This window comes from Meriones unguiculatus, chromosome 1 (genome assembly GCF_030254825.1).
Source record: "Meriones unguiculatus strain TT.TT164.6M chromosome 1, Bangor_MerUng_6.1, whole genome shotgun sequence".
Classification (NCBI taxonomy): domain Eukaryota; kingdom Metazoa; phylum Chordata; class Mammalia; order Rodentia; family Muridae; genus Meriones; species Meriones unguiculatus.
Window position 1 is genome coordinate 56583413 of NC_083349.1, and position 16038 is coordinate 56599450.

Consider the following 16038-nt stretch of genomic DNA (forward strand, 5'->3'; position numbering starts at 1 on the left):
GCTGAACTCAAACTCACAGAGATCTGCCTGCCTCTGCCTCCTGAATGCTGGGATTAAGGGCATGTGCCACCACTACCTGGCTGGATAGGTCTTCTTAATACCTAAGAAGAGAGAGTACTTTCACATCTTTCCAACCTCTCAGCAGCCATAACCACAAAGCACAGAACTCTGGCCCTTGCTCCATCTGCTGCTGCTGAGACAAAGGTAGGGAACAACTGCCCAGGACACCTCAAACTGCTTTAGATTCTCACCAGCTCTGGGAATCTTCCTCCAGGAAGCTCAGTCGGTACAGATGACCTATTGCCAACTCCAAGTCCCCAGAAGATAGGAGATCTGTGGTTAGAAATAACACAACTTCATCTTTCCTTCCTTGCAATGACCACCCTTCCAAGAAAGCCTATCAGACATTCACATCATCCAGTGATGCAGGTAACAGGGATCTTCACTCAGGACAGATTAATGCAAGGAGAGATCAATACCCATCCTTATCATTTATACCTGGCTGGGCACCCAAGACTGTGAGTGTCCGGATGCCAACAAGCTGAAGCTGGGTGCTGGGGTCTGTTAGAGCCATGAATACCAATGAGCACAGCTGGTCCTTGAAGCTACTCAGTGGCCTTTCATCTAGACAAGACAGAGGCCAGGTCAGAAGGGCTTATGCCCATCCCTGACTGAGTGCTGCACACCATCTCAGGCACATTCTAAGAGCTCAAACCACTGGGCTTCTAAGACATGCACTGGAAACTAGCGATCTATTCAGTATAGTCTGAACAGGTCCACTCTCCTGGACTACTCTGCCCTGTTATACTCAACAACTGCCCAGAATACCTTAGCTGCAAAATGACCTCACCTTTGTCTTCATAGCTCCATTTCTGCTGTAGCTTTAAGAAACCCAGGATCATTTCAAGGATTGTCCGCCGCTGGTTGCTCTATAATGTTTCAAGGAGTATTGGGGTCAAAGAATATTTTAAAGGATTTCAGTTCTGAAAACCCCAGATCTACCTGGGTTCAGTCTCTGCAGAGCTTCAGGGACCACAGTACCCAAGTCCCAGCTGCGCCCTTACCTGGCTGTGTTTGTGGAACTGTTCCAGCAGCAAGGGAAGCACATTGCTGGTGATGTGCTCACAGGCCCGGGCAGATGCACCTGCAGCAGCCTGCAACAACTTGGCGCTAGGCCATACCAGTTTCATGTCTGGTTCACATAGATGGTGCCTGCAGTCTAGAGAGGCAGCAATCACAGACCTGGGGAGTAGGCCAAATATTGCCTGATTCCCCTTAATCAGAGGTTGGAGACTGACATCTGGAATTGTTTGCTAGCAGTTACCATCTAACTGTCTTCAATACAATTAGGGCTGCAATCTCCAAATTACTGGACACATGAGAGCCACCCACAGAGGGCCACTGGCCCCAAAGGAATGCTAGCTGTAAGGTGCTCACTCCCTTGCTGGCTCCATGATCTCATTACCCTGCAGAATGTTGCTGAGGAAGGAGTCAAGGAGGTCCTCAGCATCAGCTCTCAGCACAGAGCAAGACAGACACGCAGTCAGGGAGTGGAGGGCAGCCAGGCCCTCTGCCTCTACACGTTCACTTGCCGTCTGGAACACCTGTCAGGGAGGGATCCCATGGCTACTGAGGTGAGCTTGTATCAGATAAGGCCCAAACCATCCACTGCCTTTTTCTTGGGGTGTGGAAGGATATGTGTTTGAGAATGTTTGGGGCGTAGCAATGGAAACTAAAACCCCAGTGTAGTAGTACTTTCTTCATTGATTAAATGGTCAACAAGTCTTTTGCTCCATTAGAAATAGTACACTGTAAGAAACAGGTTACCAATGCTGAAGAGAGGCTACTGTGACCCTTATTTTAAGTGTCTCTCTCTACCATGACCTATGCTCCTCACCGTGAGAGGACAAGAAGCAGGCGCTGTACAAAGGTGATCGTGTACTATCATCAAGCAGGAAGTCCTCATAAGGGAACTGTCTTCCTTGCCATTCCACTGGCAATCTATCTATCCCCTTTGCTTGTTCACTACAAAACCCAACATCTTGACTCTGGGGGATAATAGAGAGAATAGGGAAAGTACACTACTCCTCCTCATGCCTGATGCCTGTGGGTTAACAGCAGTGATTTTACCTAACCAACACTCACCTCTCTGCGGATAGAAGACCAAAGGCTGGGGAGGAAGTCCTTTAGTTCCTTCTGTCCATACACAGAACAGCAAGCATTCTGCCAAGAGAACCACAGGCATCAGCTAGCTCACATTCAAGGTACTGTGGGATACATGGGCCTAAATGAGGTGAATACGCAGCAGAAAAGCCTTCAAGGTGTCTTATCAGTCTGCCCAGGGCACAGAAAACAGCTCACCCGACTCTCATGAAAGCACAAGGTTGACATGTACCCAGTGGAAGAGTGTTTACCTAGGATATATGAAGCTCTGGGTTCAATTCCAAGCATCCATTCTCCCCTAAAACAAAGTCTGCTATGGCAACAGACAATTAATCTCATTACTTGGGAAGTGGAGGTAAAAAGATTAGGAATTCAAGGGCAGCCCGAACTAAGAGACCCTTTCTTAAAACCCAGAAAGAAAAAAGGTGAGCACCGACCAGTTCTTAGTCACACAGCATAAGACAATGTTAACGCAACACAGTTTTTAGATCAATAATAAAGCCCAAATCCAGGCCCATGAGGTTCATGAACTGACCTCCACTGTCCAAGAAACTGTATTTTTAGTACTACTAACCTGTGTATAGATAGCTGGATCCTACAAGAAGAAACACTCACCAGAGTTTGCAGAGAATCAAGCTTGGCACTTAAAATCTCAGAATCCACCTTCTCAATTAGCAGAGGCAGTAAGAACTGTGGAAAAGAAGGAAACACTTAAGCTTGAGATAGGGTTTTAGCCATCAGAACCAATGCCTGTATTGTCATCAGCCTAAGTGACAGGTGTCATATCAAGGAGTGATACTGGTCAGGAGTCACAACCATAAGCTAACATTTCTGCCACTGTGGTACCTGAGAAGCAGGCATATGAGCAAAGCTGATGGATGTTATGTAAACTGTCTATAGAAGGGATAGTATTTGACATAAAAGACACCTGCAGGATACCAAACCCTAAAATGTATGACAGAACATTCTTTCTTTTCATGCTTTTACTTTTTAAAGGACTTTTTTTTTAATCATTTTGTTTATGTGTATGAATGCTTGCCCGCATGCATGTCTGTGCACCACATGCATGCCTGGTACCATACAGGCTAGAAGATTACATTATTTCACCAGGAACTAGAGTGACAGATAATTTTGAGCCACCATGTAGGTGCTGGGAATCAAACCTCAGTCCTCTGGAAGAGCAGCCAGTGCCCTTAACTGCTGAGCCATCTGTCCAGACCCCCATACTGCTTTTTCTTTAGAGCTTTCTCTGGGCAGAAACTGTTACCTTCACTTAGACCAGACCCACCTCAGCAAAACGTGGTGTAGAAGCCAGGACAGCACGAAGACTCAGGATGAGATCATCTCTCTGGATGCCATAGGGATCATTAGGTGGCTGAAAATGAAAAGGAACCATGAATTTGTATAATTTTCAGGCCACCCTTGTACGTAAGTCTGAACCTGGCATACCTGCAGAATAGGTTATACTCTGACCCAGTCTAGCACAAACATTTATTTCATGCTATGAATACTTGCAGTACACATACCCACACATGCCACACATATCCGGCAGTAGAAAAGAAATAAAAAGCAGAATGGGAAAAAAATCCACAAGAGTCAAAGCAAACAATTCTTGTACGTGCTATGTGGATCTGTGCTATTTTGTTCTGTTAATTTGCCTCTATCACCTGAGATGCCTTCTTTAACTACAGACTCATATATAATATACATATTCCTCAGAAACCAACAAAATCCTCTTCCCTGCCAGGCCCATCCTGTCAACTGTAGCTCACACTAAACCCTTGTCTTTCAGAATGACTACAGCACCACTCATTTTGATACCTAATGCTATATTATCACCTCAACGTCGCAGTCTTTGAGGGCAGGGACCCTGGCTTACAACACTGCAGCCCTCTGCACCGAGTGCATTGTTAGGGAACACACTTAAGTACCTGCTGAGTTAGATCCTGCCTTTGGTGTCAGATGCTTCTCCATTTCCCAGGTTACTAAAATATGAATCCATAAAGACTTTAAAATGGCTATCGGCCTGGGAAAATAGCTCACTGGAAAAAGTGACATGACAGCAAGAGCTACAGAGCTGCAGTACCAAGGTGGCTATGTCTGTGACCTCAGCAGTGCAGGGGAGTGGGTGTGGCTATGGAGACAGGTGGCCAGTCCAGCCAAAAAACGGTGAGCTCCAGTCAGTGACAGACCCTGGAGACAGGAGGGCCTGCCATGAACAAGTGGATAGGGCTTAAGGAAGACACTCAACATTCTCCTCTGACTCAATACCTGGGCACACACACTACACAGAAATGTACACGCATGCACACTAAATAAACAACCTGTAAATCCAGGGATTGTGTTTTGTTCGCTTGTCTAGAACAATGTCTCCATATAGCATGTGCTCTGAGTATCTGATGAAAATGAAGGTATTACTTACAGGAGTAAAATCAATAGGGAAATAACAAGATGTCACTTCAAATAACTCTTCCACAAAAGGTCCTGTGGCAACAGAGAAAAAATAAGGTTGACTTAGGGTCATTGTATCTGACCAGCTTCAACCAGCTAATTCAATGCTATGAAAATATACCCAGACTGTAGTCCTTGGAGATGAGGTCATGGACAATGCGGAAAGCCAACAAAAGATTACGGGGATCCTTTTCTCCATCCATCACCTGAATGAAGCCAAATGTGAAGTCAGCTCCTAGGCCCTTCAGCTCTGGGAAGGAAAGAACAAGGTCACTGCTGTCCCATGGGACGGAAAGCCTGGTGTCCTCTGCTGTCCCTTGTTCTCCTTTCCTGCCTAGCTCCAAGTACTCACTGAAGATATGTGCAAGTCTGTGTGTGCATGTGTGTGTATTTACACAGGTCAAGAATTAAAACCCTTCCTACATTGGGAGAAGACTGGACCCTAAGCCTTTTTCATTCTTCAGAGTCCTGACTTTCTACACACCCCCTAGAACACATATACCCTTCTAGTGGGGGATAGCAAGCGCTTGTTTTTCAGACTCCTCAGACAATCCTGCCTCTCACCTTCTTCTCGTGATCGCATGAAGTTAGTGATGATACTGAACACCGTATGGCGATCCACCTGTAGCAGGGACTTAAGGGTGGAAGAAAGGAAGTAAGTAAAGAAAGAGGACAAAGAGTACTTCAAGCACTACAACTATTTCTGGCTTTACAATCTTTAAGTGGCTAGTTCTCTCTAAGATCAAGGTATGAGGGACTGTAGAGAAGAGGCCTGGCTACTGACCTATCAGCACAACAATGATGGCAAGTAACCCAAACCTGCTTCATGTATGTCTTAGGTTTTTCAGCTGTGAAGACAGGTCAGGTTTAATGTCATCATTCCTCCCTTACCCACTAGAAAGGGATACCGAAGACACGAGGTTATCAGGCCTCAAAGTGTTCAGAATGTAGAAGACAATCTGTGTTATCACCTAATTCTAGTTATATCAAGTATCACAAGACAAAAAGCTAGCAACAAAGGAAACTAGCAACTATTACCACTCACCTGCACATGCACCTCCTGGAAGATGGCCTTAAGCACAGAAACAGCCAGCCCTGGGGGCAGGGCCACAGAGAGGCTCTGGGGCAGAAAAAGATGTGAGAACACTGCCTCGAAGATTCAGCTCTACAATGTGTCTCATTGGGTAACTGGGCATCCCAATATCCCACTTCAGGAGGAAGCATTTAGTGAGAAACTTTCTCTAGGTATTTCTCCACAGCCCCTTCTAAACCAGCCCAATTCCAATTCCCCAAGGGTGGACTTATTTCCTTTAAGTGTAGATTATAGTGAAGTTTATTACAGGTAAAGTGGAGCATCTCATGGGTATCATGCCACACAGGGTGACTTCACTCTCTAGAGTAAGAACTACAGAACTGGCGAATAGTAATTTACTCCTGTATTTGGGCCTCTGTCCTTCAGCATGTGAAGGGTCATCCCCGTAAGGCCAGGAGAGAACTGTACCAAGGCTCCCACAAACACAGTAATGTAGTGAAAAGGACTCACAAGTGCCCTCAGGCCCTGCAGGACAGGTGGGATCACAAGATGATGGTCCTTCAGCCGGTTCTCATAGAACAGGATCAGGTGTACAACTGCACAAACCAGACCCAGCCGTCAGCTTAGCAGCTCTGAGGAAGACCTACCAGCTTTGTCTGTCTGCTTCCTAAGGCCATTCCATTTTGGTCTGCACTACAAATGTTCTCCTACATCAAGAAATGGCCTCCCACTTGATGGTGCCTTTACTTTGTTAGAGAAATAATAAAGTCTTGTACTATTCATTCTCATATAAATTCATAGTGAAACCCAGTTTTACGCTCAGAATTGCTTCCTTTTTAACTTTATTATTTTATGTGCATTTGGTGGTTTAAATAAAAATGTCCCCCCATAGGCTAATATTGCTGAATGCGTGGTCATCAGGGAGAGGCACTACTTGAGAGGGATTAGGAGGTATAGCCTTGTTCAAGGAAGCGTGTCACTGGAAATGTTTCAAAAGCCCAAGCCAGGCCCACTGTGTTTCTTTCCTTGTTGCCTGTGGATCTGGATGTAGAACTCTCAGCTCCTTCTCCAGCGCCATGTCTGCCTGGGTGCTGCCATGCTCCCTGTCATGATGACAACGGACTAAACCTCTGAAACTGTAAGCCAGATGTAATTAATTTCTTTTATCAGAGTTGCTGCGATCATGGCATCTTTCCAGCTGTGCAGCATGTGGAAAACTTCCATGAGCCAGCTCTCTCCTCCTATCTTCATGTGGGATAAATGTTGTATTTCCACGGTTCTGCCTAAAGTGCCTTTACCTCTGAGTCATGTTATCAACCCCAGAATCACCACATAGAATTTTTCCTCTTTTTCTTTGGTGCTGGGGACTGAAAGCAGTTTCATGAGCTCAACCACTACTAAGCTTTCTGTTTGTTTTTTTGAAGGAGTCTAAAGACAACTTTTGGGAACCTGTTGTCTCCTTTTACTGTAATTCCAGGGATCAAGCTCTGGTTGTCAGGCACCTGTACCCACCAAGCCATGACAACAGCCCTCCATCTTTTGGTTTCTTTAAATGCTAGGGGTTGAATACAGGGCCTGCAAACCTTTCCTTAAAGGGCCAGGCTGGAGTATTATATCTTTACAAAATGTAGACAATGAGATACACTGAAAAAATTATCAAATACCCCCAAGGAATGAAGGCACTGAATTCATAGACACGTTACAGCCCTTTTTGCTGTGAACGTTTTGTAGCCTTGGCTTAGTGACTTGGAAAGACTCCCTAGTAGTGGTGAAAGTACCTTCCTTCTCCAAGAGCAAGGAGTGACACTGGAGTAGCACCTGTGACAAAAGCTGGATTCCTCGTGCCCGAGTTCTGGGTTCTGGATTCTCCAGAGAGGACCTAGGAAATAGCAAGATAGAAGGGAACTGTCACTAGTCAGTTCAAAGTATAAAGTAAATTCTAGTTAGTCACTAGTCATATTTACTTCCTGGGCAATAAAGGGAACAACACCTCCTACAAGTGTTTAAAACCAAACCATGGATGAAGGTGCTCCTAAGCCAGTAACATTAGTGTCCAGTAAACACCGAAGCCCCAGCCTGATGACACACAACTTTAATCCCAGCACATGGAAGGTATTAGATACAGACAGATCTCCGAGTTCAAGGCCAGCCTGGTCTACAGAGGGAGTTCCAGGACAGAAATGGCTTCACAGAGAAACCCTGTCTTGAAGGGGGGGGGGGGAAAAAGACTGAAGCTCAAACCTACCTCAATTAATTTGACAGCCATGGAGGCTTATGTGACACCACAGTCAATGGAAGTCTGTCTCGGCATCCCTTACCTGGCACCTAATGGGTACTGTGCTTACTCTTTCTCCCCAGAGGTAAGAATGAGATACAGAGCTTAGCAGTACCCAAGGGGCTTCAGAGATGTCTTGGCAGCTGCGGCTTCTACTCAAGAAAAGCAGCAGACTTTTGTGAAGTAAAGATTTCTGTGTGTGCAGATACACATGTATGTGTCCACAGGTGCGCATGTGTATGTATGTGCATGGAGGCTAGAAGTCACCTTTAGTTGTCATTCCTCAGGAGTTGTCTACCTTATATTTACTGAGAGGGTTTCTCATTGGTTGGCCGGGAGCTGATTAGGCTTGCTGCTACATCTGCCTGGCAGGGCTATGAATGTGTCACCATACCCTATACCTGGCTTTTCACATGGGTGCTGGGGTAGAACTCATTTTACCAATTAAGCCATCCCTCTAGCCCCCTCTTTTTTTTTTTTTTGAGACAGTATTTCATCTTTACTCCAGGCTGCACTCAACTCATTGCTATCCTCTTGCCCTGGACTCCCACAGTGCTGGGAGATATGAGCCAATTATACTAGGCTGTCTGTAAAGTCTTGCTAAGGGGAAATAAATGCTGAGCAACCAAGGTCCTAGGTGGTGTGCTGGTACACACCTACATCCTTTAATACACGGAAGTTACAAAGATGGATGGAATAAAAGGTTTTTCCCTTTTTTGGAGACAGAGTTTCATACAGCCCAGGTTGGCCTCAAACTCTCCATAATGGAGGATAGTCCTGAACTTATCCTTCAGCCTTCACATCCAGAGTAGGGGGATTATAGATGAATAGATCACTTCTATGCTTGATTTTATGTTGTTGTTGGGACTAAATCAAGGGCTTCGGGCATGCTTGGCAAGGTCTCTAACAACTAAGCCACACGTCTAACTGCAGCAGTTTTTATTTGCTTGTTTGTTCTGTTTTGTTTTCTTTGTTCTACCTGTCCTAGAACTAGCTCTGTAGACCAGGCTGGCCTTGAGCTCAGAGAGATCTGCTTGCCTCTGCCTCCCAAGTGCTATGCTTAAAGGCGTGTACCACCACAGCCCCTCAAACTGCAACAGTTTTAACTAGGAAGGACTACTGATAAGGGAGCAGCTTAACTGAAGCAAAAAATGATTTATATTCAAAATAGCTTTCCTGAGATCACACTTAAACCTAACTTGAGCAGGAAACAGATTTCTGGAAGGCTGATGCCCAAGAGTCTTAAATTAAACCTTAAAGATAAAAGAACATATAATGGTGCAGAAAAAGAAAAAAACCAAACCAAACCAAACCAAAAAACCACAAACCACTCCTGACGGTAACCTGAGGACAGGAACTCATAGAAATGCTTCTGCTTAGCAGGTAGGATATTGTGCATTTGCAGCATTTAAAAGAGGGACCAAGGCACACATTAATGTTCGTAACAGCATTTCTCATAAAAGCACAAAAGTGGTAACAACCCAGATGTCCATCACAACTCATGAATAGTTAAACAAAATGTTGGCAACTGGTACAGTGGAATGTTGTTTAGGGAGCAAAGAAATGTAGAACTGACATACTACAACACAAATAAACCTTGTAAACATATAGTTATGTTAACATTGGGTGTTATCTTGCCATGATCTATAATCACCTAGGAGACAAGCCTCTAGGCATAGTGTGAGAGATTACCTAAATATTCCTGTTAAGGATTTTCTTGATAAAAGTGAGTTGGTTAGACTAACCCTCAATGTGCAAACAACAGTCTCTGGACTGTAAAAATGGAGAGACCTCTGCTTCCTGACTTGGGATTCAATGTGATCTCATTTATGCCTCAAACTCCTGACACTAGGATTTCCTTGACACACTGCTTTATCCTTGAACTTTGAGCCAAAATAAGCCTTTCTCCCTTAAGTTGCTCTTGTCAGTATTTTATCACAGCAATAGGAAAAGTAAAATACATGCTCAGTGAGAGAAACCAGACACAAAGGTCACATTGCCTGTGGCTCTTTATATCTGAAATTTCCACAGCAGGTAAATCTACAGATTGCCAGAAGCTGAGAAGAGGGATAAAGGAATGGGTGCTGAGGAGCAGGAGTTTCATGTTGGAGTAATAAAGATGCTCAAATAGTGACTGTGGGGAATAATGCATGGATTACACTTTAAAATAGTGAGCCCTGTGATATGTCATATATATTTGTGTGTGTGTGTATGTATATATAATAATATATATTATATACAATATTTACATACAAACAAAGCCAAAAAAACCCTAAGGTCTCAAGAAAGTAAACAGACAAGATAAATAAATACATATTATATATATTATATATATATAGGGAGATTTGTTTATTTTTATGTGTATGGATGCTTTGCCTGCATGCATGTCTTGTGCATGCTTGGTTCCCATGGAAGCCAGAAGAAGGTGCCAGATCCCCCAAGACTGGAGTTACAGACAGTTGAAAGCTACCATATGGGTTCTGGGAACTGAACCTGGGTCCTCTGGAAGAACAGCCAGTGCTTTTAACCACTGAGCCATCTCTCCAGCCCTGTGTTACTTATATTTTCAATAAAACTATTATTAAAAAAAAAATACTACTGGGTGATGGCACACATCTTAATCCCAGCTCTTGGAAGGCAGAGGCAGGTGGATTTCTGAATTCCAGGATAGCCAGGACTACACAGTGAAATCCTGTCTCTAAAACAAAACAAACAAAGCTAAAACAAACAAACAAACAAACAAACACAAACAAAACCAAAAACCAAAAACCCCCTGGATCACAAGAAGAAAAACAGAAAAGCTAAATGATCTGTTCTGTGCAAGATGTGACTTTTAAAATCTTCCTTTAATTTTCTAGTTTTTTTTTTTTTTAAATTTCAGAAGACATGCTGATTATGTCTTCTGAATAATAACTTATTAATAAGACTTGTCAGCTTAAGTGGTCGACCAGGTACGAGATTTGGGGAAAATAAGCCCTAGACTACAAGCATATATTTAATCTGATTTTTAGAACCCCAGGTTATAATACTGTTTTTTTTTTTTTAAATCTGTTTCCAATCCTCTTCCACTAGTGGGAGAGTCACTGGCACAGTGACTGCCCCAAGCATTCTCCAGACAGGGAGACACGACCTACAGTATGTATGAGCCATCTGGGGCAACTACACTCCTGAAGGGATAGGTGGATCTAAGGCAGCACAAGAGGAATTCTAGTTCCAATGAGACACAGTGGAAGGCCTTAGCCTCCCACTTGCCCTAACCCTGCAGGCTGAGTCAGAACCTGGTGTACTACTGTAAGAACGACCCAAGACCGGCTTAGATTGAGGTGCTGATGTGGACAAGAGAGAAAATCAGGTTCCAGGGAAGCAGTAACGCATAGAAGTTTCTAGGCAAGACTGGAACAATATTCTAGAACAGAGGTTCTTACCCAAGGGCTTCTACTACTTGTAACACTGTATAGCCACCAGACTTCACATCTAGAAGAAATAAAAGAAATGTGAGAAAGTTACAACAAGGTTCATTAGTTGAGTGTTTCCTGTTTACATTAGGCTCTGTATTAGGAGAACACATACTGCTGGACAAGATCCTCTCCTACATAAGAGATGCTTCCACATTTCAAATATGCAGTGTTGAGGATTTAAAAAACAAACAAACAAATAAAAAGCATTATATCTGTAACTGAACTGTTTGTATATATAGAAAATCCAAATTAAAAAATAAGCTGGCTATGTACAAATCAATATTATCAAGTAAAAAAAAAATTGTGTATAGGAGAGGAAGAGGAATGGAGGGTAGGATTGGGAGATGAGATGAGGGAGGTGGCTACAGCTGGGGTACAAAGTGAATAAACTATAATTTATAAAAAAATAAATTTTAACGCCCCCCCCCAAAAAAAACCTGTGTGCATACACACAATAGCCTATAAAACAGCATAAAAGATGAATGGGGAAATGACATAAAAGCAAAAAATAAAAATAAAACAGTGCTGAGGGTGCAGCTCAGTTGATTTGAGTACTTGCCTAGCACGCACTAAGCTTAGTTCCTAACACTGAATTTATTACCCATTGGTTTACCAGTGGGTAGCATATCCATTTAGGGGGAGAGGAGGGCAGACCAGAAGACCAAGACAGAAAATAAGTACAAATTTAGCAAAAATGTACCTTTAAAGATCTGACTCATAGAACCTTTAAGCCACTGGGTGTTGCTGTCCCCCTTGAGTTTTGTTTTGTTTTTTAACTTTTAATTTTAATTTTTTTTTGAGATACTGTCTCACTATTTAACTTTGGCTGTCTTAGAGCTCTCTAAGTAGACCAGTTTGATCTCAGACTCACTTAGATCTACCTGCCTCTCTGCAGTGCCACTACAACGCCAAAGCTTTTCTCTTTGAATTGGAGGCCAGCTGGTCTCCATAGGGAGTTCTGAGACAGTCCCTAGTGAGACCCTATCTCAAAACAAACAAACAAACAAACAAACAAACAAAAGAAACCATCATCTGGGTGTGTGCTATAATGATTCTAGATTCTCTCAGTTCAAAGAGTTGGGAAATATGTATACATATTTGTAGTATAACAATCCATGTTGCACAAGCATCTATCACTATTCCTGTATCTATATGTGTCAAACTAAACATAAAACCATATTAATGTCTCTTAAGTTACAGGAACTGGAGAGGTGGCTCAGTGGTTAAGAGCACTGGTTGCTCTTCTAAGAGGACCGGGGTTCTATTCCCAGCACCCACATTTTGGCTTGTAGCTGTAACTCTAGTTCTATGGGATCTGATATCCTCTTTTAACCTCTGTGAGCACCAGACACGAAAATGGTAAAGTCTGGTAGGGCATGGAGGTGCATGCCTTTAATCCCAGCACTTGGAAGGCAGAGGCAGGCAATCTCTGAATCTCTGAGATCAAGGCCAACCTGGGCTACAAGTTCCAGGACAGCTAGGATTACACAGAGAAACCGTGTGTTGAAAAACAGAAAGAAAGAAAAAAGGAAGGAAAGGAAGGAAGGAAGGAAGAACAAAAAGTTTATAAGTCTAATCCCGCGTTCATTGTAGCCTTCAAAATTTGTAATTTCTCCAACAGTGGACTAGTTCTTTTATTTACAATTACTCCTTAGTTCTAAGCTGTGTTTTATACATGTGTGTATGTATGTTCATATTTGTGTGTGGGTATATGTATGAGTGTATGTGAATGCATGTAGGGGTCAGAGGACATTCTCAGGACAGGACATTCTCATTCAAGACAGGACCCTCCAGGGACCTGAATCCACAGGTCTTTACCTCTGATCGCACCACCACTGAGAGTACAAGCATATGCCACCATGCCCAGGAGTTTATGTGGGTTCTGGGGATCTGAACTCAGGCCTTCATGCTTGCAAGCCAAGTGCATGAACAACTATGCCATCTCTCCAGTCCTATAAATGATCTTCAGAATTGTCAGCCTCCTTGAAAAACAAGTTATGAGCACAACACAGCATTTTTATAGTTTTATCATTATTCTAGCAAAGTTGTTTTCTGAAATCACTTATGTCAGATCTTTCCCCCACCACTTCAGCTGAGACTAAGTCACACAGTAATAACAAAGATCACGTCAGAGTCTGCAGTCCACTGTGGGATGGAAGAGGACCTTCTCCTTTCACGCCTTCAGTGTCCTATCTGATAAATATATAGCTTAGCAGTATTAACAACACACAAGTAACAGATCTAACAGAAGCTGCTTCTACATTTTTTAAAAAAGATTTGTATCTTTTATGATATGCATGCTCTATCTGCATGCACACCTGCGTGCCAGAAGAGGGCATCAGATCCCAGTATAGATGGTTGCGAGCCACTATATGGTCACCGGGAATTGAACTCAGAACCTCCAGAAAAGCAGCAGATAGTGCTCTTAACCACTGAGCCATCTCTCCAGACCCCTACTTCTACATTTTCAAGGGGGAAGCAGAGTGACAGGTTATCTCGGAAGGAGTGGAGTAACCCAGATGAAGCTTTACCTAATGGAGGTATGGCAACCAGGGCAACCAGGGCATTCCAAAGTCTGTTCAGGGTTCCTGACCCAGATGTCTCTATATGCAGAAACTTAAGGAACAATAAAAGGAAAAATGGGAAAGGCTTCAGAACACTGTCCTAAACCTTTAGTTCCCCTATGTCTACTGGGCTCACAGCAACAATTGTGAGCTGAGCTGGACAGAGGCTCTGTCTGGTACTAGAGTAAGAAATCCAACCAGACGAAGGAAAGGGAAGCGCTAGTCAGGATTCATAGCTCGTGACTGGCACCAATTTAGCCATCAGGCACTCTTAGCTCTACTTGTGCCAGGATGTGGAAGGCCCAGCTGCTACTGGAGAGCTTGAGAGAGAGCCTAGGGGGAAAATGAACAAGCTGTATGTTGGGGGCAGGGGCAACAAGGCAGGCTTACAGGACAAACAAACCGAGGAACCCCCTACCAGTCCAGTCCCACTGAGAGGTTTCCTCAGATTTTATAACTGAAAACTACTTCTTCAGCATTCAGAATGCATCAACATGAGGCTGGCTGATTACTATAGCAAAGCAGCCATGTGCACGTGACTCCACATTCCAGGATATTGACGGACACCCCTAGCAGAGACCTGAGTTTTTGAAGCCTTCACAGTAAGATTTTGAATGAAAGCATCTGAAAACATAGAGATACAATAAAGCTATCACTACACACTGAATATAAGTGAGGAAAATGACTACTAAGCTGGCAAATGCTTGAATCAATATTCCAAGAATGCTTTCACATAGTGATTAAGGTTAGTATCTTATTTAGGCTCTGATGAGTCTACATCAGACATGTCTCAGTTATGATGCCTCCTTTCCATACCTTTTTGCTCTCTACTTTTTGGTGTGATAAAAACTGCTGGGAGCTGAAAATGCTCTGAGTGAATGCAAATTATTGACAAAGACCAGCGCCTTAGATCCATGGGAACTGGCAAAGCCTTCCCCTAGTCTGGTGTGAATGTTGACTCAGTGCACAAAAAGCACAACTGCAGCTTGTTTACAAGCTGAGATTGCTCTCTTACACAGACCTCCCACAGAGACAAGCGATCCCCCTCTTTCACCAGCTATAAATAATAAAGGGGTATTTGGTACCCCAGAGCATGCCTGTACATCTATCCTTTCTTTACTCTCTCATTACCTCAGTCAGGTTTCTAGGACCAAGTGGTGCTTAGGTATAGTGGAAAATGTTGCTGAAATTCTTAAAAAAATGTTTATTTTATTTTTATCTCTTTTGTGTAGGAGCAGCCGTGGTGTGGTGAACATGTGCAGCTCAAAGGACAATTTGCAGGCTTTGGTGCAAAACTCACTCTCCTGTGAGTTTCTGGGGTTGAACTCAATAGAGTGCTGAGCTTTCAGACTGTGGCAATGATTGTGAACATTGTGAAGAGACAAAAGCAGCTCAACTCTTCGCTCAGAACAGTTAAAGTGGTGTATTTTTACCTAGTTTAAAAGTCTTGGAGCTCAGTTTGGCAACACATGCTAAATTTGGGAAGATAGAGATCTGTATGGCCCCTAAGCAAATTGATGAAGCATTCCATATTTTAAAGTTTAAAAAGGGTTAATAAAAGTCTTCCATTAGGTACTTTAGCCAGAATTATCTTCTTGAAACCCAATTATTTCTTTGTTTACAATCCTCATTTTTCCTTATTGCTTTGAAATTCTTCACATTTTAGCTCCTCAGCCCTCTCTATTCACACCCTTCACCAGGATTCCTCTCAGTTAGTCACAGGAAATGGGAAGTCTTTGTCAAAGGAACTTAACACACTCAAGTGTAAGTTCCCAAACAGAATCATTCTCTTCATTTTTGGTGTTCCTTAAATACTTCTTAAAAATTTGTTTTCTTTCAATATTGTTATCTGTTATAAAGCAGACACTGTACTAGGGTTTAAAACAGAAATACAACCTTCCCCTGGGGGTGGGGTGGGGGGCCAGCCTTACCAGGCCACAGAGGAAGACAATGCAGCCAGTCCTGATGAGACCTCATAGGCTAGGGTCAGATGGAAGGGGAGGAGGAGGACCTCCCCTATCAATGGACTGGGGGAGGGGCATGGAGGGAGAAGAGAAAAGGAGGGTAGGATTGTGAGGGGAAAAGGGAGGGGGC

At 43.3% G+C, this 16038-nt stretch overlaps 1 protein-coding gene across 5 annotated transcripts in view; it reads right to left on the minus strand.

Annotated features, from left to right (window-relative positions):
- Window positions 1-16038, minus strand: part of Mms19 (MMS19 homolog, cytosolic iron-sulfur assembly component) — a 30447-nt gene that overhangs the window by 9490 nt on the left and 4919 nt on the right. For 3 of the 5 annotated variants that reach the window (XM_021661417.2, XM_060389594.1, XM_021661416.2), the window contains exons 2-16: window positions 11348-11396; window positions 7426-7526; window positions 6158-6243; window positions 5660-5734; window positions 5179-5248; window positions 4736-4864; window positions 4586-4647; window positions 3452-3538; window positions 2779-2853; window positions 2146-2223; window positions 1466-1604; window positions 1065-1219; window positions 851-929; window positions 499-624; window positions 252-333 (exon numbers count right to left, since the gene is read on the minus strand). In XM_021661417.2, coding sequence (XP_021517092.1) covers window positions 252-333; window positions 499-624; window positions 851-929; window positions 1065-1219; window positions 1466-1604; window positions 2146-2223; window positions 2779-2853; window positions 3452-3538; window positions 4586-4647; window positions 4736-4864; window positions 5179-5248; window positions 5660-5734; window positions 6158-6243; window positions 7426-7526; window positions 11348-11396 — 1393 coding nt within the window. Of the gene's footprint in view, window positions 1-251; window positions 334-498; window positions 625-850; window positions 930-1064; window positions 1243-1465; window positions 1605-2145; window positions 2224-2778; window positions 2854-3451; window positions 3539-4585; window positions 4648-4735; window positions 4865-5178; window positions 5249-5659; window positions 5735-6157; window positions 6244-7425; window positions 7527-11347; window positions 11397-16038 lie in introns of those variants that run through there. The other 2 variants (XM_060389602.1, XM_060389606.1) reach the window with 2 other exon arrangements.